The following is a 25,177-nucleotide window of genomic DNA, read 5'->3' as shown; positions in this document are numbered from 1 at the left end:
CTACATGTTTTGTGTTTATATAAAAGATGTTTCTGTATAAAATCTTGCACTTGCCTGATGTGTTTGGTTGTAAAAGCGTCATCTACAGGCTCTTCTCAGGTCAGATTTTTTTTCGACACAGAATGTGTATTAATTCTGAAACTATTATTTCTGCTAACTACTAGTTTTGTTAGGTGCTATTACTATTTTTAGTTTAAGATAGTTTTTAGTTATTTATTTATTATGATTTTTTTTTTATTTCACTTACGATTTCACAGTTTACCTTATTATGAAGTTGCTTTATTGTGAGTATTTCCATTTTTCCTGTGGAGAAAGTATAATTTAGTTTAGTTTGACTGAATTAAAAATACTTTTAGTTAAATTCTTTAAGGTCAATATTTATGGAGGATGAAACCTGCAAAAACAATACACAAATAAATACACAAACAAATAAATAAAAGAGGAAATAAATCAATAAATCCATGCATAAATAAAACAATAAATAATTATGCAAATGAATAAATAAATGAGTAAATAAATCCATAAATCCTTGCATAAATAAAACAACAAAAACAGGCAAATAAAAAATAAGTAAATAAATATATAAATCCCTGCTTCAATAAAATAATAAATAAATAAATAAATACGCAAATAAAAAAATAAATTATTAAATAAATCCCTAAATCCCTGCTTAAATAAAACAATAAATAAATAAATACGTAATTAAAAAATAAATGAGTAAATAAATCTATAAATCCCTGCTTAAATGAAACAATAAATATGCAAATGAATAAACAAATGAGTAAAAAATCCATAAATCCCTGCATAAATAAAACAACATAAATAAATAAATACGCAAATAAAAAAACTAATTGAGTAAATAAATCCATAAATCCCCGCTTAAATAAAACAATAAATAAATAAGCAAATTAAAAAATAATTGATTAAATAAATCCACAAATCCCTGCATAAATAAATAAATACGCAGATAAATAAATAAATATAAGAGTAAACAAATTCACAAAAATCTACATAAATAAAACAAATAAATATGCAGATAAAAAATAATATATATATAAAAATACACAAATTCTTACATAACCGTATTTTTTTATATTTATTTATTTATGGTTTTATTTATGCCGGAATTTATGGACTTTTTTTTTGACCATTTAGATATTTATTAATTTTTCCTATTGGTTACAGTACAAGCCACTGTGATCGAATGACTAGCCCAATTAAACGTATTTGCTTTTTGCTCTCCTTACCAACAGACGGCGCGATGTGGTCACATGACAGATGCAGGGTGCATGTAGCAGGGAAGTGAAGAGAGGAAGAAAAACCTCTAAACTTTTGAGATATTGTACAAAAATGCAAGCCATTATAAGTTAGCCGGTAAGTATGCACTAAGCCGCTGTAATTGCAATATGTGAGATATCTCTAGCCGTATGTTGTCTTTATAGCTGCACGCACTCGTCTGTTGTCATGCGCGTCGGTCTGTTTGCTACATTGTTTCATTGTGTTTCCGCCCACAGCGAGTGCACTAAGCTACTTCTGTCATAAACACGAGTGAATGTTTTGTTTATTAGTTATTAATACACAAGGAACTACGAGTCTGATACCGAGTTGTCAATGTCAGACCTATTCTGTATTGCACAGAAAGTTAGATTTAGCGTTCTGGAGGGCAAGAAAATATTTTTTGGCTCAAAATCAGTCAGAAAAGATTTGAGGACCAAAATTCCACATGCATGCAGTTTGCTAATTTTTATGTAAAGCAACCCCTACAGTCGTTGTTATTGTTTTAAATTGGTCGTTTACGAGCTAAATAGCTATTAGACTTCACCATGCAGTATAATTCGCTTCATGTTAAATAATACAATTGTATACGATGTTGTAGAAAAAAATACATTTTTTCCTTCGCCTTCAAATGAATTTATTCAGAAATAGCTGCACTAAATGGACTGAATGTGTGGGGTTATTCTATCCAGATTTTGTAGGAGCATAAAATAATTGCTACTTGCTTTTAATTAGCAAGGAATGCATTTTCTAATTTAATAACCAGAAAGCTTTCTCTCACAGTCTCCTCTTCAGACCAAGAACAAAGATTTAATATTACTTCAAATAGACTTTGACAATTAGGTATGTATTTGACCCTTGCCCAAATTGTGTAATTTTTTTATTAATATTGTTTACATTATTAATTGATCATTATTGTTATTATTTACTTTATTAGATTTTTTTAAATTGTGTTTTTTTACTTTCTATATTGTATAAAAAAGTGGAATGATTGAAGTGAAAAAAGTATCCAATTATAAGCTGAAATATTGTATTGGTTAAGCTGCTACTTTAAACAAACAAATACAAAAAAAAATAAACAAACAGTTTAATGTCAAAATAAAATGTAAACACATGAGCGAAATAATCGTTGAACTATCATTATGCGAAATAGACATTGTTTGAAAAGTGAAAATTGTATTTTGATATGTATGTGTTACTTGTTGGAAACAATGACAGTCAAGTATTTTTAAAAAATCTGATTTGATAAACGGATTGTTAAAACAGGGTTTTGAAGTATAAATGTTAAAAATGACAATCAAGTAGAATTTTGCTCTGTGTAAAAAAAACTTTTTAATATGCGAGAATAGAGAATGTGCTTCCTAAAGAAACTATTGTCTTAATGTTGACAACAGATTGTTGATCATGTTTTATAGTGCTTTTATTGAAAGTATTGCAAGATTTTGTGTGATATGTTGGTATGGAAATGATGCTGAGGTCACTGGGGAAGGTGGTAACAACAGCCATTAAGTTGTTGGGAATAAAACTAAAGAGCAATGATAGTATATAGAAAGACAGAGTACTTTAGGCCATCATGATCATGATCATCACGTTTATATTGTGTTCCCAGATGTTTAAGTACCTCATTTGTACCTCAAGCAATTAAATTTTCATATTACTTCTCCCTCAGTAGCAGTTGAGGGCTAGTCGACTGGATATTTATTTAGAGTAGGGGTACCATGTTTTTAAACTATTTATATAAATGCCAAATGTAAAATTTCAGAAGTCTCTGTGAGTTTGTGCTGCTCCAAATGAAGTTTCCCTACAGGGACAAATAAAGTAAACTACCTAACTAACTATGTCATGAAATGATTCTTACAGTAAATAAACATGACCAGATTTATAAACTTTTTACACTGAATGGGATTTTAGTGTGTATCTTCAGTAAATATTGCTAAACATGCATGACACAAAAGCATATCTACATTTTAAAATAAACCAAAATTAAAATTACACAGGACACTTTCAGTGTATGCGGGATCATTTTAGATTGAATTGTTTTGCAATTGTATCAGCTTTTTAATTGCAGGCAGCATGGCAACCAGTCAGGATCATTTGTTTTATGCATACTATTTTGTCATTATTTTTTTTTATATTTGAAGGACAAAAATGCATATAAGCATATGTTAGACAAGAATATGCATATGAGATCAAATATTTTCTAGAACAATTATTGCTTTTTTCCACTTTTTAACACTGTTCATTTTCATAGAGAAAGGAACTTGGAGATCTCGGATTGCTCCAGGTTCCCTCTGCCATGGCCAAGACCAAGAAAGGTGATTTCACTGAATGCTTATAAATAATACAAATATAAATATTCTGGACAAAATTTGTGTAGTGTATTCTGGTCTTAAATGCAAGAGTATTTTCAAATTTCAGTGTATTCTTCAAAGTGTGAAATGCTCTTTGTTTGCACACTGTTTTTCATATTTCATCATGCTTGTAGGTATGGACAGCCTTGCAGATCCTCAGAGAAAAGGCAAAAGGCCTAAATCTCTCGGTGCTTCTCCAAAAGCCAGTAAACAACTGAGTGCTTCAGGCAGCAGGAATAGCACAGGGTCCAGCTTTCAGCTTCTCTCTGGTCAAACATCCCTCAAACCACCAGCTGAAAACATTATCTCAGGAAACCACAGCTCTGTCCAACAAGATAAACCAGAAACTTTAGAGAAACAGAGTTTTGGGTCTGATAATGCTGACAAGAGAATCCCTGTTGTGTCCGTACCTGAAGCCGCACATGAAGAGGATGAGCAGAGAGAACCTGAGGGGGTTAAAGTGGTGAAGCCTGCTCCACCACGTCTAGCTTGGAAAACTATGGTCAGATCAGCACCAGCTCCACCTGCTCTGAAGGTAACACGCTGTCTGCTTGTGTTATTGACTTTCTCAGTTGGTTACAGTTGGTTGTGTACGCAATCAGACCAGTGGGAAAATTATGGCAATGCTTGAGTGTCATTAAATATGTGGAGGAGAACAGATGTATATTACATGAACAAACATTATATGTGGATGGAGATTATTTTGCTTTGTTTTCAAATTCAGTATTTTACTGCAAATTGTTCAGTAACAAATTAAAAAAATTTACTGGTGGTCAAATTATGTGACTTTTATTTTATATATATAGTTGGACTAGCTACAAAAGTTGGTACATAAAGATGTGCACGAAAGGTTTGCCACTACATTTTGATATAAAATATATTGTATATTAAATATATATTGTATATTATACAAATAATATATACATTTAAATTCTATGTAGCAAAATAGTTTTGTTTTTATATATGCATGTGTGTATCGCATAGACAGTAAATAAATAAATATATATATATATATATATATATATATATATATATATATATATATATATATATATATATATATATATATATATATATATATATGCAAAGTAAAAAAACACACACACACACACTTAGTACTGTCTCGGACAAATCCCATACAATGATTCAATAAAACAAGTAACAATGACAATATAGTTCACCAAGTGACAACAGAAAATAGAATAAAGAAGTAAAAATAAGTAATTAAATATGTAAGATAAGTAAATTAAGTCACTGAAGTATCCACAGGGGTTGAGTGGCTGGTTTCCTCATCCAGATAGTTAAGAAATAAAATTTCAAACCCCAAGCACTGACCATTTTTTCAATAGAGTAACTCCTCAGAAATCTCAGTCTTTCAATCTGTATTCATACTTTTATTTTAGATGAGATTAATTGTAAACAATCTTTGCCCAGCACTAGTATTTGTACATTATGCGTTTATTATAAAGTATTCTAAAATATTTTTGTCATGCTGCTTAAATATTTCTGTTAAAACCATGCAGTGTTTTTAAGGATTCTTTGATGAATAAAAAGTTCAAAAGATTACTTAAAATCTTTACGGTCATGTTTGTATGAACTTAATGCACACTTGCTGGAAAATTGTTAGTTAAACTTTCTGGCCCCAAACATCCTGAAAAAGACTTGTATATTAAATGTACTTGTCTTGTTTTTGTTAATGAAACACCATAGACTTTGAACAGAGAGAGAAGTGGGTATGAGAGAGACGTGGAGTCATCACCCACACAGCATCTCAGTTTACCTCAGGAACTCAAAGACTCCACACAAACAGGTGGGATTTTTAGTTAAAAAGTTAAGCATAATTAAATGATATTGTTTAGATAAAAAAATGGGCCCGTCCCTTTGTTTGTGCTGTATCCCTCTGCAGCCCCCAAGAAGAAGAAAAGAAAAATGGGTTTATATAATTTTGTTCCCAAAAAGAAACCGAAAGGGTCCAAGAAAGCGAATGTGTCGTTATCCTCCTCAAATCTGCAGGTCTGAAATCTTGCCCGTTAGAAACTTCTTGCATGAAACCAAGTTATTCTTCTCATTTCAATCTGGACTTTGTTTCCAAACCCTGCAGGAAGCTTTACGTATGACCGGATCCAAGGGTGGACAGATGTCTATTGAGGAGGCATTCAGAAATAAAGCTAGTTCTGAGAAACCAGAGAAACAGACTTCAACTGCTGTGATAGAGGATGCAGAACCGCACAAGAACAAAGAACCTGAGGATGCTCCAGAAGGCCCTGCTGAGGAATACACAGAGCTGCCTTTACATGCTCTGGCTCATGATAGCTTGTTCACAACAATCCCCACAGGTGTGTAACTTCTGTCTCTCTACACCATAGTATTGATGCTCACTGCTTGCATTCTGTGTTTGAGTTTCAGACAGAGGTTTCTGACATTGTTGCTTTTCCACTTTTTGGCGCAGCTTGGTTTAGTTCTACTCACATTTTAGGGGGAATTACAGGACTTATTGCTAGAATTGGTACTTGTTTTATTAGCACATCAGTGTACAGTTCAGCTGTACCGATACCATAATGTGACATGCAAACAGTGTAGATACTGATTAACCAGAGAGAATCGTCACCATCGGCATCATTGAACTTCAACAAAAGACAGCAGATATGTTAAAGTTAAGTAGTAGTTCTCTCCAAAATAATTAATTACACAACCTCATGTGATTTCACATCTTAAAATCCCCTGCTGAGTACAAAAACAGCATTTATTTAAAGAAAGGTACATAGTTTAGTCCGTGAACTACTGTTTAATCAAATGTAAAAAAGAAATTTAATGTAGTTTCTCATGTAACAGGCTTACGGGAGGATAAAGAGAACATGGAAACTGATGACACGTTGGAGCCTCCACTGTGTAGCTGCCGCATGGAGACTCCAAAGAACCAGGATGTAGTCACATTGGCTGAGGGCAAGTGCATGGCTGTGGAGAGTGTTGATGGGAAGGTAAAACGTGTCTCACATTTAGCTGTCTGTGAAAGTGATTCAAAATTAACTGATTAGTTACTTTTATTCAGGTGCAACAGACATTTTTAGAATGCTAAATACAGCTACTAGTGCACACTGCATATTCTGTCATACTGTCATTGCTGAAGGATCAGTGTGTTCCAACTGCATTAGAACAATTAGATTAAATAGACCAATTCAATAGAACAATTGAATTAATGTGTGTAACTGTAACTGCGTTTCTGGGTGATTATTTGAGTTTTTTTTTTTGAGTGATTTGATTGAGTTTCTTTCTTTTTCCAGCTGAGTTTATGTCGGAAAGTGATCATGAAGCAGGAATTGATGCGTCCATCTCTGAGGATTCCACAGCTCGTACTGTGTGAGGATCATCGTGCAGGAATGGTGAAACACCAGAGCTGTCCAGGCTGTGGCTTCTTCTGCAGAGCTGTGAGTAAAAGATACAGGAGTGGATCTGTAAGATTATTTAGGTTTTTAAAAGGTGCATTTTAATGTTTATCTAGGTTGCCATATCTTTAAAATAAGTAAACGTCTTTCTATTTATAGAATATGAATATTATTCATGAATATGAATACTTTCAATGTAGTATATTTTTAAGTGAAACTTATTCTGTTGATAGATTGTTCCAAAGTCATGATAATATAATAAAAAATATTAACAATGTTAATTGATGATTAATATTTAGTGTAACCCCCTAAAATTTCAGGATCCTTATCTTTCATTATCCTATTATGATCTTTATTTTTATTAATCATGATCAACAGAGATATTTCTATACATTTTTACACATTTTTAAACACAATAGTTTTAATACCTAATTTAACTTGCCTTTGCCATGATGGCATGCGTAATATTTCTGAATACATAAAATCTGACAAGTTATTTTGCAGGATATGAGGTCAATTCTAGTAGCTTGGCAATTAGACAATAATTGGACAACAGTGGTTTGTTCTGTAGTAAATTAAAAAAAATATAAGACGGGGCAATAATATTGGCTATAGCAGTTTTTAATGTATAGTTTTTATTCTAACCAATCTAGAATATATGATATTTTCTCCAGAAGAATAATATAATTGGAAACCGTAAAAAAAATGCCCAGAGTTTGCTTTTAAGGCTTGGTTGTATTTATAAGAAGCAAAGCAATGTGTGAAAATCACATTATTTTTTCATGTGTCTTACTTTGATAATATACTGCTACACAGCTAACAGGAAAACTACATATTTCCTAGTTCCTCTGAAAGACCCGCCCTCAAGAGGCTCTGATTTGTCAGCTAACAAAATGTGCTGTGATTCACAGATCAGCACCACATCACCATGTCACACCCCTACAAGCCCCTATTGCGCTGTGTAATTGGAGAAGGTGTTAGCAGCAGTTGCCTTAATCAGACAGAAAAATGAAGAGCACAAAGCTGAATCTCATGCCTGCTCTCTAAAATAAAATCTGACAAGTGTCCTTTTAATATTGGGTTTATAAGCATATGTAAGTAATATAAAACTTTCACATATCTTTTGCGAGTTTGTTATTTGAGATGTAGAACGCAGAGAAAGCAGCTGCATAAAGAGACACTGAAAGCATCCGCATACGCTGCTGATGATTGTGGGTGTTTGCAGCGGTTTGACGGATAAATATGAATTTGTAGCTAAATTGTTAACTTTGCCAAACATCATTTCCTGTTCTTTTCATCCTCGTTTACGTCGTACGGTATTTTAGCTTTCTTTGCTATAACATTACAACGCCTCTGGGCATGCCTCTGCGCAGGGTGTGTGCACGTAACCTAAAGCATTTGTGATCTCACTAGCCTGGATATACTTATTTTTTGTAGTCTCCAAACTTTGTTCGCTGTAGGCTTTGCTAAGCTAACTCTCTAAAAGCCAATGTCTACCTTTGAACTTTGAGTGCATTACATTCAAAGATGTTGTTTATGTTCACACATCTACATTACACATCGACTAAAATTTAAAATATTATATTATTGTGGACCATCTCTTTAAACATCAAATGGGAAATGTTTGAAAAATATTAGTTTTACATTAAGGCTAATCATTTTGTCTTCAGTTGTTAACAAATATGCTAGTGAAGTGATAACCTTGGTTTGCTATTGTAGAAATTCTGAAATCACAATATAGCAGCTATTGGCATCAGCCACATCATATTTTGTGATGTCCATTTAGAATACATTTGTAGTATTTATTATAGTCACTGAAATTCTGCATAATTTAAGAAGAATTTGTAAGGGTTGTCAGTGCAATTTAAGATGAAGCATTACTGTGTTCACCTTTTAATAGCTTAACTATATGCTCTGATACACTTATACGCTGCAAAGCTAATTATGCTGCTCTGTGTAATTCAGGGGACATTTATGGAGTGTCAGCCAGATGGGAACATCTCTCACCGCTTCCACCGGAGCTGTGCATCTCTGATCAGAGGCCAGGTCTACTGCCCTCACTGCGGTGAGGAGGCTAGTCATGCTAAGGAGGTCACGATCCCCAAACCTGACTGTGTTGCTTCAGTGCCAACAGCTGCTGTGCCGGCACACAAGAGAGACAACGCCTTAATGGAGTATGTGTTTAAATGCATGTCTTTAAATCACTCTCATTCCATAATGTTCACTTGTTATGTCAGTAGGCAGAGAGAAGGTGGTTTTTGTTATTGTTTTATGTTATTTGATAGCGTCATGAGCAATTACACTAGAAATTAGATTGAGTGCATTATCGACTACCTCTGGATGTAGCCAAAATTCTTTTAAATCCCTCTGTCTGTTTAGTTGTTGTGTTTAGTAGAGCTGTGGTAAAAAAATTGTTAAAGAAATTCATTTTGAATTCATTCTAAGATTCTCAAAATGAATCGCTATTCCCTCTTGAATCGAAATGACTTTTAAATAGCAGATTTAACTTTTTAATTAGACACTCAAATGCTCACAAGGATGAGCGCTTGTGAGTTTGACGAGACATTGTATGTTCAAGTCAAGTCATGATGAGCTCTGTTGTCTTTAGTGATAGGAAGTTCGAAACCTTTAAGTCTCGTTCATCGAGATGTACAAATTCTTTTTTAAAAATAATTTAGTTTATTTTGTTTAATTTTTTGCCAAAATATTACACATTTTTAAAGTGCAATAGTATTTAAATTTAACAATAATGAAAATTATTATATTTTATTATATTAATATTATTAAAAGTAGATTCTAAACTCATCTACAACTAGCCCAAACGTTGATCACACTACAATCAAGTCATAACTAAAATGATATGGAAGAGATTGTTTACCTGCTCTTTTGTCTATGATTAGGTCAGCTCACATCTTCTGACATGTCTGCAAAATTAAATCGTTCATTCACGTGATAACTACTTGCCACAGTGGCTGGTGATCAAAAGTTTATGTCAAGCCCTGACCATAATCATAAATATGAACACAACACTGGACACAAGAGCTATTTTAAACCTATACTTAACTAACATTCCAGAGAGCTAAACTAACTATAATAACTAATGCTATAAATACTTAAAATATAGTATAAACAACTACCGTATATAGATCAAAATTGTGCAAAATAGGTTATTTTAAAAAGTTAGCTTTTATGTCACAAGATTTATATAAACAAAGCTCACTATGAGCGCTCTTGTAATTGACCTAAACTTTTAGGTTCAAGTGGTCTTTATAAGGATTTGGATGGTAGCAGAGTTTGAATGTTTGTAAAACATACAGCTCCATCTTTTGTTAAAAAAATGAGCTCAGAATTAATAAAAATGAGAATAGGCCTATTTCACAAATATAGCAATCGAGACCGATATAGGGAATGCCAGAACAGGTTAAAATGACCGCTACAATAATGAAATAATAACTAATAAGAAACTAAACTGTTCACAGTCTATTATAAGAAATGGCAATCATAGCACCAGCTGAGCCACTGGGAGCAATGCTTCCCTGTTCTGGTCTCTTTAAAAAAAAATATATATATATATTATTATTTTTTATATACCACAGCCCTAGTATTTAGTCTTGTCCACTTGTTATGGGATTGGCCATTTTGATTCCAGGTGAAAACAGGGCTTTGTGTTGTGATGTGTTTGCTCACTCTGATTTAAAAAAAAAATTGTTATGATTGTCTCACAGCAGGGTTAAATTGGACTCTGTCATGGTTGATGGAGCAGGAGATCCTGCTAAAGAATCCCTGGAAAGTGTTTTAAATGCATTGGAGGATGGCAAGTAAGGATCTCTGTTCATGTGTCATTTAAATTAGTGCATAAGAAAATTAGTTTAATTAATCATTCTGCATTTCTACATACGGCTTAGCATCTACCTATGGCTTAAAATACTTATTGCATCTTTTAAAAGGTATAAGAAATTCAAGTTGCCCCCAAAGCAGCTTTATTTCTCTGCTAAGAGAGGAGAGCTGCAGAGAATCTTGCATATGCTGGGTAAGGCCTTTTTCAAGCAATCATTGCTTTATACATGTTGAAATAAATGACTTTGTGATTGATAAGTGTGGTGTCTAATCAGTGGAAGGTGTGGACCCAAACTTGCGGATGGACAGCGAGAAGAGGAAGACTCCACTACATTGTGCTGCTGAGGAAGGCCATAAAGACATCTGCCATGTGCTGGTGCAGGTACTGCTAATGCTGAAAGTACATGTTTCTATGTGCATAAATTGAAACAGCCATTGAGAAGTTTGGGGTTGGTAAAATGTCTGTTTTCTCTGTCTTAGCCTCTTTTTCCAAAAAGACTTCATTTAATTGATCTAAAATACAATAAAATAAGTCTTCTTGTCAAACATTATTATAGTTTACAACTGTAAAGGTTTAAAACTCTATATTATTTTTAAGTATATTTTGTAAATGTGATAATTCCTGTGAGGGCAGAGCTGAGTTGTCACTGAGTTGTGCTCTACTCTTCAGTGTTATACAGTTCAAAATAAATACATTTATTTTAAAACAGTTTTCTAACTATGTACATGCTGTCACTGCAGTTTGTATTTGCTTAATCCAAATTTTAATCTCTTTTAAAATAACAACAAAAAATAATAACCCCAAACAAAGATGTGATTAAGATCTTACAGAAGAATCTGATGCTCTTACCTTATTAATAAGAACTTATTTGTTCATTCCTTTATTTTAGAAGGTGCAACAAATATAAGGCTACACCGTATATCAGAAGGCGATAATATATGGCCAAAAACAATATCACCTTATCTTTTCCCCCAGATCAGATGATATCAATATTTATATTAAATTTTATTAAATTGTTATTAATGTGGGAGGATAGACTTTTGACATCTGTTAAATCCAGTGAAAGAATGTAAACGAGAATTAATTGTTTTCCCAATTAAACTCCACAGAGAGAGCTAGTTTAAAATTTTGTAAATTGCTGTCAATTTTATATATTTTTTTAATTATGTGTTTTCCATATTTAAGGACATTTTTAGATGAAACAAATGTAAATTATGTAATTAAGTAACGAAATAAGATTTCAACTGCTGTCTTAAGTTTTCTATCATTGTAATCCATTTATAAATGTGTACAACCGAAAAGTATGCATTAAAATATGGATGAAAATGCATATTGTTAAGTAATACTTGCAAAAAATAATTCCCTTAAGAATTGTGTTTTAATACACAGCAGTAATGTTTCTGTCATTTGCTATGCTGGACTTAATAGTTTGTCATGAAGATTCTTCATTTTATTAGGAAGTGAAATGGTGAAAAGCTTGTAAAGTAACAATTTAAAGTTCTGGAGAACTGAAGATTAAGTTTCATTTATTCATCTATTGACACATTAGATTAGACATGCGTCATAGCACCATTTATTCTCACAGACATACTGTACATGCAAAATTTTATTTTTTGATTGTCATGTTTATTTCTGATGTGCGATGGGATTTTAAATGAATTTATATTACGTATGAATTATCAAAGCTTTTCAGATTTATTAAGATCTAAAAATGGTATCTATTATAATCTGACGTTATGTGTCCATTCAATTTTAATAAATGCTTAAATGATCTCTTTATTTCTCTTCAGGCTGGTGCGAACCTAGACATGTGTGACATTGAGCAGCGAACGCCTCTGATGTACGCCTGTAACAACAATCATCTAGAAAATGTAAAATACTTGCTCAAAGCTGGTGCTTCTTCTGCACATAAGGTACAGTGGCAGACAGATTTTACAAGATACAAAACATTGAGCTGAGGTATTGAAATCCCTCTGCGCTGTATGTCTTAATGTATGACTAAATATAATAATAATTACTGATGTCTTCACAGGATATGAGAGGCTCTACATGTCTTCATTTGGCAGCCAGAGCAGGACATACCAATGTGCTGCAGTATCTGCTCTCCCTGCCATCCATAGATGTCAACTGTAAGGTAAAACTGTCCTGTTATGTTGAGATCTACTCCACTGCCCCATTGTTTGGTGACTCCAGTGATTTAAATGATAACTATAAATTTAAAATAAACTTTTTACCCCTACTTAAATGTCAGTTTATCCTGAGCTTAATAAATAAATTAAATAACAGAAGTGTATCACCTAAAGAAGTAGGAAAGTCCATTATAAAACAAACAACTAAATAGTTACAGTTCTTCTCAGTCGCTTTGGTGCATTTCTCAACACTGTTTACATTTGCACAATAGTTAATGCATTTCTCTAAACCAGTGGTTCCCAAACTGTGGTACATGTGCTTCCTTTAGTGGTACGCGGAGGAATGAAATATGTCATGTACATGCTACACAAATTTCAAAATGTATCTAAAATGATGGATATAATATGCCATATATGACATATAGCCTATATTTCTGAGGTAATCTGCACCGTTTTTTTTTTTAACTGTGCAGAGTTGTAGCTGCTTTATTGGGCCTACTACGCTACTGTATTTCAATACTGCTCATTTTGGTGGTACTTGGAGAGACTATTTTTTTCTGAGGTGGTACTTGATGAAAACAGTTTGAGAACCACTGCTCTAAACAATTAGTCATTTGTGCACATCCTAGTAGCAGTTTCTCATTCCTTCCAACACATTGCAGATGCTTTTGGACATGCATCAATTGCTTTTACACATCTCTCTGCTGTTTATAACATGATCATCTGCTTATGTCATGTCAGTCAAAATTAACTAATCTTGTGAATGCTGAATAGTCATTCCATATAAAACTAGTCCTCATTTCATTACAAAAATGTTGAACTACCTGTCAAAATATGTCAAGCATTTTTATAAAAAAAAAAATTAAATCTTTATTGTCCTGAAAATATATTAAAAATTGAACAATTTGATGAATGATTTACAGACCTGTGTATGTTGTAGGTTCAGTTCCAATAGGTTCTGCAATATTGTTTACAGTTGTGCACAGCTCTACCCAAAGGAAGTTTATGTTTGTTGTAAATAAGAGTGTATTTATTCTTTTGCCTTGTTGTGAATAAATTAGAATTGCAACGACCAAATGCGGTAAAAATGTGAAACATACATATTCAGTGTCTTGTACTCAGATACCCCACTAAATGCAGTGATGTCTAACCTTACTGTAGTTTTCAAATGGCTGTGCAAATAGTATATAGTTCTGCCTTGAGCATTTCCTGGATGTGTCCCCAAAATCTGACTGTTTTGCAATGAAAAAATGTACAGAGTAAACTGTCATAATGAAAACACGACAAAGCCATTTGACCATCTTGTTCATACACAATGGTGTCAGGACTTTTCATCTTGATGACACTGACACTTTGATTGACATGAATACTTGCTTTTTAGGGAATGAACCATCCATTTTGAGCATGTGATGCGCTTTTGCAGGTTATCATCTGGGTTTTGCAGTTTGTACTAATTGTTTTGAGAAATGCATTAACTGTTGTGCAGAAATGCACTAGTGTTGTGAAAAACGCACCGAAGCGAAATAAGAGAAAAACTGTAATTAATTGTAAAACTTCTTAAATTAAAGAAAATAATGAAAAAATAGAACTGTATATATGACCCTGTATGACAAAACCAATTATTTAGATTTATATATCACTTGAAGACTAAATAAATATGCTTTCTATTTATGTTTGGTTTGTTAGAAATGGACAATAATTGTCAGAGATGCAACTATTTGGAAATCTGATATTTGAGGGCTCAAAAAAAAAAAAAAAAGCAAAACAAAACAAAAAAAAATAAAATTTACAATGCACATTACTAATCAAAAGCGAGTTTTTTAATATTTACATTTAAAAATGTACAATTTACTTAATATTCTAATAATATTTGGCATAAAAGAAAAGTCAAAAGACTTTGACATGTACAGTTTAACTACCGGTTTCGTGGTCCAGGTTAACATGTGTTCTGTATGTGCTATTTAACAAATTGGCATCAAACATTTTGTAATTAGGAAAAGTCATCAAATATCACAATAAAAAAATTATGATTACATGTATTTTTTCTCAACTTAAAGATGGACACCAAACCTAATGTGACAGTTTTTAGGCTGAACACTCTTGGTGAATGGGGTAAAAATAAATCATGCTTCCCCAGTTAATTTTTTTGTATAAACAATTGCTAACTTTTTTGTATTACAAGTTTTCTAAATGTTATGTTTAAATATGTAAATGATGAATTTTCAGTCCGGCAAGTTTAATATGACAAGATCCCTCTGTTATAACCTTTATAATGTGGATATGAATACAAATTCTAGAGTTTGGTCTATTAATAGAAGATTTGTGGCTCTGATCAGGAAAAAAAAAACTCTTTTTAAGAACTCAAAACATGTAATCTGATTAAAATCTACAGACACAAACTGATAAAGGTGCATTTTGAAAAGAAAAGTCAACAAGGCAATAGTGTTTAGATGCTAAGGTGAAGTGTTTTGATTTTGTTGTTGTGTTGGTCAGGATGATGGCGGATGGGCTCCTCTCACCTGGGCCACAGAGAACATGCGTCTGGAGCAGGTGAAGATGCTGATTTCAGCAGGAGCTGATGTCCAAATAAGAGATAAGGTCTGAGACTGAAAGTCCCATCTTAATATTCCAACTGTTTGATTCATTTATTTCACCTTGTTTGAAAATCAGACTGGAGAGTGTCCCTGCCTGCAGAAAAATATATATATATGAAAACATTAGATTTTAGCATTATAAATGATTTGTAGGATATAATTTGAATCTATTTTGTTCAGATATTTAATAAGCAAATTTATTATGTAATTGCAAAGAAATGGCAAAATAAAAACAACACAATGAATTAAGCACAACATTTATAAGTAGACTGAATTAGTATTTGATGTTTTTTACAGTTTTCAACAGAAATTAATTATATACTTAATACATTAAATAAATCGGTTCTTATACTGAAAAACATATATATTTTTGTAATGTATTGTAGGAAAACAAAATGTCAGTAACGTTTTTTTCTCCCCAATATTGTGCAGCTCTGAAGTAAGTTTAAGCAAAAATGCAATATTTTAATAAATAAATGAATTTGAAAAGACAAGTAAGCAGTAAATGTTAAATAATAATATTGACATTTTTATTCATCAAGAAGTCCTGAAAATGTATAAAGCAGCATTTTTTTTCAGTAATCTTAAATGTTTTTGGAGCACTACATCAACTTTGCAGACTGATTTTCAAAGGGTTGTGTGACAATAAAGATTAGAGTAACGATGCTTATTATAATTGTTTTGGTCTTCAGAGTAATAAATTGTCATGCGGTTATTATTATTTTGTTTAATTTATGAAAGCAGTCTTGGTGTGCAGAATAGAGATAGAAATCTTCTGGAGCCTTTAGGTTTTGAGCATCATTGTATAAATGTATGTGTGATGGACTGGAGATGAATACTGTGCTGTGTTGTTGTGTTCAGGAGGAGAATTTGTGCCTCCACTGGGCTGCTTTCTCTGGCTGTGATGAAATCGCTCAGCTGCTGCTGGACCACAGATCTGACCTGCACGCGGTGAACGTCCATGGAGACACTCCTCTTCACATCGCTGTCAGACAGAACCAACTGGACTGCGTCATGTAAGTACAAGAACAGCTCACTTATTTGTTAAATTGAATGTCTGAGATTTTATTATATTTAAGGTGGATCTGGCTTAGATGAAGGGTTTTCAAATTGGGATCCAGAAAAATGTTTGGACAAAATGCATGAAATGTTGTCAAAAAATTATTTAAAGCAAAATTTAAATAAATAAATAAGCAAAGAATATGATAGCGAATCCATCAAATAACATTTCATAAAAATAAGTAAAATGTTATTTGATTTATTCACTATCATATTCTTTGTTTATTTATTCACTTAAATCTGATTCATGCATTTTGTCCAAACATTTTACATTAGTATAAAAAAATTCAAACATAAATTGATTAACAAATATATTTAAAAATGCAAACATGTAAAACAAACTACAGAATATTGAATGGTATAAAAAATATTTAATAATTAAATAATTAAGTAAAATTATAAATTGAGTCCTAATACAAGAATCTGTACAGATGCATTTTATATTTAGGATTGTAGTTCCTCATGCAATAATATTTCAGCATTTTTTTATCACCTATGATGTCAGTAAATGATTGATTGGCATGGAGGTAAATAAATACTGAAACATTTAAAACATACATAAGCTTATTTTAATTTTAAACACTTCTAATTTTAGGATACTTTTAAATTAAAATTGTTGTGATTTAGCTCAGTAGTAGCTTTTCCTCTTCACTAGCCCCCTCAGACATGTATAAACCCCAATTTGAAAATCCCTGAATTAATCTGATGTTCATTTTTCATGGAAATGCTCTTCTCTAGGTTGTTTCTGTCTCGAGGAGCGGATGTAAACCTGAAGAACAGAGATGGCGAAACTCCTTTGGGCTGCTGTAATATAAACTCCAAAATGTGGACAATCCTGAACACCAATAAGAAGCTGACTGATGCGAGGAGAGGACGAGAAAGTCTGAGAGAGAGACTCCTATGCAGGTAATGTTTGTCATCTTGAGGCTCATCGTCTTCAAAGCAGACGACCTGATCGTTTGTCCCTTTAGTTTTTATCATTGAGTAGTAACTGCTGCATTCTGGATATTATTCAGGGTTGTAATTGTAGACCTACCTAGGCTATTGTGTAAATAATATAATGATATTGTGTGGTCCATAACGCGTATGACGAAGCCACTGACAATATGCAAGCTTATGAAATTGTTTCAAATGCGTGCTGCTGTGCACACTTTTTTCACACTTACAATTGCATGTCACGACCACGTGTGCTCTATGTACATTATAGATGAAGCCAGGATGCACATTTGTTATTATCCGCTGCAAGTCATCTGCTCTTGTGTTGTTTATTTACTGTAGGGCTGCAGCCGGGCACCTCAAATTTAATACCTTAAAGTAGGGCTGCTTGATTTTGGGAAAAATCATAATCACGATTATTTTGGTCGTAATTGTAATCACGATTATTCCAAACGATTATTAGTTGAAGTCAAAATTATTAGCACTCCTGAGAATTTTTTTTAAAATAAATATTTCCCAAATGACAGAGCAAGGAATTTTAACAGTATTTCCTCTTATATTTTTCTTCTGGAGAAAGGCTTATTTTTGTTTTGGCTAGAATAAAAGCTAATTTAAATATTTTGAAACCTCTTTTAAGGTCAATATTATTAGCCCCTTTAGGCAATATATATTTTTGATTGTCTGCAGAAGAAACTAATGTTATATAATGACTTGCCTAATTACCCTAATTAAGCTTTTGAATCACACTTTGAATTTGAATGTTTGTATTTAAAAAAATATCTACTAAAATATTCTGAGCTGTCATCATAGCAAAAGATAAAATTAATCGGTTATTAGAAATGAATGATTAAAACTATTATGTTCAGAAATCTTCTTTCCATTAAACAGAAATTGGGGGAAAAAGGTTGCTAATATTCAGGAGGGCTAATAATTCTGACTTCAACTGCATATATTATTTTCCTCCCTGCAAAGGAAAGAGAAATAAATATAATAGAATAAAAATATGAAACAAACTGTGCTTTTAGCATCTTCACCATAAGAAAAACACTTTAGCTACAAAAGTCTTCAGTCAAGAGCAAAGAGGGATTTTCTCGTTGTTTTATTAATCATGATAAAACAGGCGGCAGCTGTGCTCTTGTCACTTTAATGGTTTCGCTTTCACTTGTCTTTTGATCCTCAACTTTGTTTATTACAAAATGAGGGTTAATATGAATAATCACTAAACACCGCGTTTTGACACCTATTTGAACATTAAAGCGCTCACGTTAATGACTTTAGATGTGTGTGCTCTCTGCTGTCACAATGTGCGAATGAGACCAAGTGCAGACCGCATGCTTCTGACTGTCTGCACGCATCGCACACACAAGCATGAGGTCTTTCGCGCTTTTAAGAGCAACAAGTGAGGACAACTGGACAGGGGGTGGTAAATAATAGAATAATCGTATATCTCGATTAATGGTTTTTCATAATCGTTAGAAGCCATAATCGAAATCGAAATCGGATTTTCGATTATTGCACTACCCTACCTTAAAGTGTCGTAAGTTTAGATGATACTACAAATTTATAAAACTATATTTTATAATTAACTAAACCTATTAAAAAGCAATGACTACGCTGTAGTAAAAGAAAACTGAAAGTGATAAACTGTTTTTAACAATGTCTGATTTTTTTTAGGGTGGAATGTTAAAGTATATTAGGCTACTCAATTCAACTGGACTTAATATTTTGAGGCCTTTAAATGATTTAGTTGCTTAAAACAGTTCAAATTGTTAACTGACTAGTAGTTTAATTATCACGTGGAATAAAGAGTCGATTAAAGTACAGGAAATGTATATTTTTATATTCATAATTAATATTTGTTTTTTAAAGGGGGTTTGGCCTTCCTTATTTGTTTAGTCTTCAGCTGATCACATGCCTGTTTATATTGATAATACACACCAAAATATCAATTGACATAAAGCAATAATGCAAAGCTCAGATTTTTTGGCTCTCAATTGCTACTGCTTTTGAAAATGTCATGACTATAATACCCATGTTCAGGGTTGCAATCTTTATCTTAAATCAATCAGTACTGCATTTTTCCCAACAGTTTTTTTTTTTTTTTGCTGCGTCTGTGCAATACCAAAATCAATGAAAACTGGCCACAGCTGAAACACCACACTGTTCATTTAGCTCAAAATCCATATTTTCCACACATTTTGCGAGTCTGCTTTTCTTTTGATCTCTGCAGGTGTAAAATCAGCCATTGGGCGCGTTAGAGAAGTATTGGAATCAGAATGTATTAAATGTTGTACACAGAATATATAAAAAAATCTGCATATAATCACAGTGGAACTGTTTTGTGTGGTGTTTCAGAGATGTGTCCCGAGGCTATGAGGACATCCCTGTGCCCTGTGTGAATGGGGTGGACCACGAGCCCTGCCCCAGCAACTTCAAATACATTCCGGAGAACTGCTTTACCTCCCAAGTAAATATAGATGAGAACATAAAGCACTTACAGGTACGAAAGTCAGTGTTGTAAAGTCAAAAGCCACAACAAGGTTAATACATTTACTACAGCTTGATGAAATGCTCCTCTTTGTTTGTCTGGAACAGCACTGCAGTTGTAAAGATGACTGTGCGTCTAGCAGCTGTATCTGTGGCCAGCTCAGCATGCACTGCTGGTATGGCAAGGTAAGCCGATGCTAGTGCTAAATTATTCACTTTAGCTGAATGAATGACAAGCTGATAATAAAGTGACATATAAACAATAAATGTTGCCAATCACAGCTCATTAGCAGCTGTTCAGTGACAAGCTGCTAGTTATTAAACGTGATCGCATTAAGATCTGATTTGCATTGAGCTTATTATTAGGATTGGAGTAAATGATGGTTTCTTAATGCCTAGGATGGCCGATTGCTAAAAGAATTCTGCCGGGATGATCCACCCTTTCTGTTCGAGTGTAACCACGCCTGTTCCTGTTGGAGAACGTGCCGGAATAGAGTCATACAGAATGGCCTTCGGTAAATATGAGTGATATTTTTCACTTTATTAGATACAGCATGCTGGATGTTCCTTTTAACATAAGCTTTTTAACTGCCTTTAATTATTTGAGATGTAGATTTAACAAGTGCTAGAAACATGTGTCAGGTCCAGATTGACATGAAGGCATCATATAGTTTCTGCAGATTCATGAATCGTCCTGTACCAGCATATTGCGTTCTTGCTTGAATTAGGGCTGAGCTGATAAACGATATTATATCGTATCGCAATAATATTTGTCAATTACAATGATACGCTCTGTACTTTTTCTCTATATATTGATCTAAGAGCCAATCACACTGCAGAAATGTGCAACAATGGGAATCTAAAAGTGTGTTGATTTTAGAGATTCATCGATTTTTCAGCCACTGACAATTTATCAGCTGAATTTATGTTATGCCATTTAATGGACCCTTTTATTTTTGTGGCTTCAGTCATCGTTGGGGTACTCTTTTAAATCTGGAAGCATTAACAACTTGTGTTGAAATATCGTTTAATATGGAAAATAATTACCAAGACTGCATTTTTGTCATATCTCCCAGCCCTAGCCTAAATCATGTAACTCTGAATTCATGTGCATAATTTCATTATGGTCTCATTCGCAGGCTCAGGCTGCAAGTGTTTAGGACTGAGAGGATGGGTTGGGGAGTTCGAACACTGCAGGATATTCCTGAGGGAGGTTTTGTATGCGAGTATGACACTTTTTTTTTTGTTTATTTAAATATCAGTTGCCTTTTTACATTAACAAATGCATGCATGAATATGATTTTTAAAAGTATGTCTGTGAAATGTTTTGCATTATAATGAATACTTTTAAAGGCACAGTATGCAGTTTTTGCCACTTGATGGCAAAACAAACAAAAGTGTAATTTGATGACACCGTGACTGAATGTGGAATCATTAGAGTTTCCTATGAGAGCTTTTATTATCTCACACTGGACCAATTACGATTCTTCTGCTCATGATAATGTGGGAAGGTTTTATCTTATTATGCATTTTAAGGCTAGGGATGCAACGATCAACTTATTTCACCTTTAACCATGCTTTAGTTCGTCATGATTAAGTCATCATGAAGACTTCTCAAAGGCTTTCTGCACAGAACAAAACTGCTGCAATTGAACAAAGTTATGACAACAGTGCACTAGTTTTAAGTTCTAAGCTCATTCACAGAGGCTAATATGCACACACACTGGATTAACTATGGCTAAGACTATTAGCCTAGGGCTCGCATCCGTGTCTTTTGTAAGCGCAAGTTTGTTAATCTTTTCTTGTGCGCAAATTGGGTAATAAAGTGTCCACGCAGCACCACACTCATCTAGTTGAAAGAATGGCTTGAGTCACTTGACAAGAACTAACTGATCAGCTTTATACTATGTATGTAATAAACACAATTCTACTCCAAAGAGAAAAAAAAAATAAAATAAAATTACCAAAATTTTTGTAATATAGTTGGTCAAAAGTGCCTTTCAGACAGAAGTCTAGCAGCCTTTGACTACATTTGTTCTCTTAAAAGAGAAATACTTATCTGATATAATAATAATAATTAATAATTATAAAAAAGACAATTTTTTTTATTTATTCGTATTATTATTTATTTATTAATTCATTGTTTTTTTTATTTATTTAAATTCTAGTGTAAAATTATTACTTGTGTTTAAATCCCAAAAACCAAAGTCCAGAGAGAAATGAACTTTGTTTTTATTATTATTATGTGCTGTATTTGTTTACTGAGCAGCAATAAATAACCCTTTAAAATATAAGTTTTCGTGTGATTTATTAAACCAGTAGTGTTTTAAAATTAATGAATGCATAATAATCATGATAACTATGAATATTCCTCAGACTATAATCGTACAACTTTTAATCAATACATAATAAAAACTATAATCGTTCAATGCATCTTGTATGATTTCTTAGATTGGTTATCACTAAATTAAAGTAGAAATTACATTTATACGTATTTACTTTAAAAGCCCTCTTAGGTAAACTACCATCCTATCTTTCTAATTTGCTAACATTTTACGTAAATAACCAACACTAGATTTGGTTCCTGCATTTGGTTAAATCCTAGGGCTTGGAATGACCTGCAAAACCTGCTTAATCTTGATACATTTCCCACTCTGAGTACTTTTAAACATCCTCTATACAACGTCTTAAAGGATACTTGTAATTGTTTTTTATGATCTGAGCTTTTTCCGAATGGTGACTTTGTAATCTTGTGATATTTTTTTTTTGTGATTTTTATGTGAAACTTCATGCGCTGCCTGCCGTCTTGACCAGGTCTTACTAGAAGAAGAGACAGTACTGTCTCAATGTGATCTCCTGGCAAAATAAAGGAAATAATAAAAAAACAAAATCTATCATCTGTTATCGTTGCATCCCTATTTAATGTTCTATTAATGCTGTTATAATGCTGGTTTATGCAGTCTAAAAAAATGCTCAATATATTATTGCAATTTTTGGTGTTTACCTATTTTCTAAAAGCACAAACCAAAAGTCATTAGCAACCAGAATTGACCATCATTCGAAACATACTGGGTTATGTAGGTACATAAGTCAGCCCATCATGAAAGCATTTCAGAATCACTGTTTTATGTGGATTGCATTAAAGATATCCTCTTATAAACTTGACATACGAGAATTTTAGTGTGAAAATTACACAAAGCATCTCAATAAACCTTTGCCTTCATTCTGAAGAAGCCTCCTACTGACTCCAGTGTCATGGGTATTCATTTAATGTGAAATTTTCTGCAAAAATGAAAGCCATTAGGGGAATTATTAATTATTTAGACATGATTAATCTCATGCTGCTTTGGTCCAATACTTGCACTGAGGATTTTGTTCTGTGCAGGTTTGCTGGTGAAATAATTTCCGATGGAGAAGCTAACATTCGGGAAAACGACTCCTACATGTTCAACCTAGACAATAAGGCAAGTTAAGAGGTTTGGCTTGTCAAGATTATTTTCATTAAGCTAATTCTACTCTAGTCATACTTGTGGCCTTCAGGGGGCGCTAAAGTATATCAAAATGCCAATAATATTGAAGCAGCTTTATATTTGTGTATTTAATGGCGACCTTTTTTTGTAGGTTGGAGAGGCCTACTGCATTGATGGACAATTTTATGGTAATGTTAGCAGGTTTATGAATCATCTTTGTGAGCCCAATCTATTCCCAGTACGAGTGTTCACCAAACATCAAGACATGCGCTTTCCTCGTATTGCATTCTTTGCAAGCAAGCATATTCAAGCTGGAGATGAGCTTGGGTAAACCTTTATAAGTTTATTATTATTATTATTATTACTATGTGCTTCCATAAGGCTCCTGCAACTTTAGTTTCTGTCTTCTTTGTCTGCATTTGTAACTATTTGAAATGAATCTTCTTTCTCCTCAGGTTTGACTATGGGGATCATTACTGGCAAATCAAGAAAAAGTACTTCCGCTGCCAATGTGGCTCTGGAAAATGTAGGTACTCTGAGGTCGTTCCGGACCGGAACCATGCAGAAAGCTCAGCCCAAACCCTCAGTAATCAGACTGTTGCTCAGGTGGAACACATTCAGTCTTCTAACACTGCTATAGCAATAACTCAACCCTGAGCCTTTCACGCATATAACAGGATACGCTGAGGCCTTTAACAAGTAAATATTGTCAGGAGTTCAACGCATCATTTGCTGAATCTCAGCTGCAAGGGAGAACAATTTGTGCAGAGGAACAGCATCATTTTTTATTTGGTCACTGCCGTTGAGGACATTTTTTTTTAGAAATACGGTACTTTTAGTCAAAGGAATATTTGGCCTTTTGTATCTAAATGCATGTCTCACATGGTGTATTTTAAGATGATGAAGAGGTTCTGTAAATGTATCACATTAGCATAATAGGCGTTTTTACAATTTTAAGCATACACTTTTATATATTTGGTATTAAAATAACAGGCTTTTAGTGATTTATCATGAGCAAGGGAAAAGAGGAAGTATGGAACAGATGGAGTTCTGCTGGCTTGTGTTTTATTGCGTGTCTTCTCAGGAGCAGAGATCAGGGCGGTTTTCTAATCTGTTTTTACACATGCATAAATTTCACTATGAAATGGTTACATAATTTTAATGTTCTACCTGCGGTAAATAAAGCTTTCTGTGATGTTCTTAATGTTTTTTTTATTTGTAATTTAACCATGGTCCATTAGACTAGTTGTCCAAAATTCTCCGAATTCACTAAAGATCACTTTGTTTGTGAATGAATTCAGATTAAGGTTTGTTAGTTGTTGATTGTATTTATGTATGTTGAATGTTAGAATTATTAGCCTTCCTGTTAAATTTGAATTATTTTTTTTTATTTCCCCAATTTCTGTTTAACAGAGATTTTTTTCAACACTATTTTTATTTGTCTAATTTCTATAATTTCTAAACATAATAATTTGAATAACTAGTTTCTAATAACTGATTTAAATTATCTTTGCCATGATGACAGTAGCCTACATAATATTTTACTAGTTATTATACAGAATACTAGTATTGAGCTTAAAGTGCAATTTAAAGGCTTAAATATGTTCATTAAGTTAACTAGACATGTTAGGGTAATTAGGCAAATCATTATTTAA

At 33.0% G+C, this 25,177-nt stretch overlaps 1 protein-coding gene and 1 long non-coding RNA gene across 11 annotated transcripts in view; one reads left to right on the top strand and one right to left on the bottom strand.

Moving 5' to 3' along the window:
• The window catches only part of LOC147844005 (uncharacterized), a 72,254-nt gene that overhangs the window by 16,749 nt on the left and 30,328 nt on the right, over positions 1-25,177 (bottom strand). The window lies entirely within an intron of this gene.
• On the top strand, positions 1,335-24,722 carry ehmt1a (euchromatic histone-lysine N-methyltransferase 1a). Of its 10 annotated transcripts, none has more exons than XM_087250908.1 (24): positions 1,335-1,374; positions 3,527-3,590; positions 3,761-4,161; positions 5,337-5,436; positions 5,533-5,639; positions 5,728-5,962; positions 6,459-6,604; positions 6,908-7,051; positions 8,975-9,183; positions 10,738-10,827; positions 10,957-11,039; positions 11,122-11,228; positions 12,638-12,760; positions 12,880-12,981; positions 15,470-15,574; positions 16,432-16,586; positions 17,368-17,535; positions 19,921-20,065; positions 20,161-20,238; positions 20,452-20,567; positions 21,192-21,278; positions 23,438-23,516; positions 23,674-23,849; positions 23,978-24,722. In XM_087250908.1, exons 2-24 carry the CDS (start codon positions 3,572-3,574, stop codon positions 24,177-24,179), a joined length of 3,177 nt encoding a protein of 1,058 aa, XP_087107034.1. In that variant the 5' UTR covers positions 1,335-1,374; positions 3,527-3,571; the 3' UTR covers positions 24,180-24,722.

This window comes from Danio rerio, chromosome 5 (genome assembly GCF_052040795.2).
Source record: "Danio rerio strain M-AB ecotype USA chromosome 5, GRCz13ab, whole genome shotgun sequence".
Taxonomy (NCBI): Eukaryota; Metazoa; Chordata; class Actinopteri; order Cypriniformes; family Danionidae; genus Danio; species Danio rerio.
Note: the sequence above shows the minus strand (reverse complement) of the source record. Positions and strands in the feature narration are given on the sequence as shown.

Bases quoted from the DNA above. Each gene is read 5' to 3' on its own strand.
- ehmt1a (XM_087250905.1), top strand. The intron at 4,162-5,336 runs GTAACACGCTGT...GAAACACCATAG, and splicing joins CAGCTCCACCTGCTCTGAAG to ACTTTGAACAGAGAGAGAAG. The intron at 10,828-10,956 runs GTAAGGATCTCT...ATCTTTTAAAAG, and splicing joins AATGCATTGGAGGATGGCAA to GTATAAGAAATTCAAGTTGC.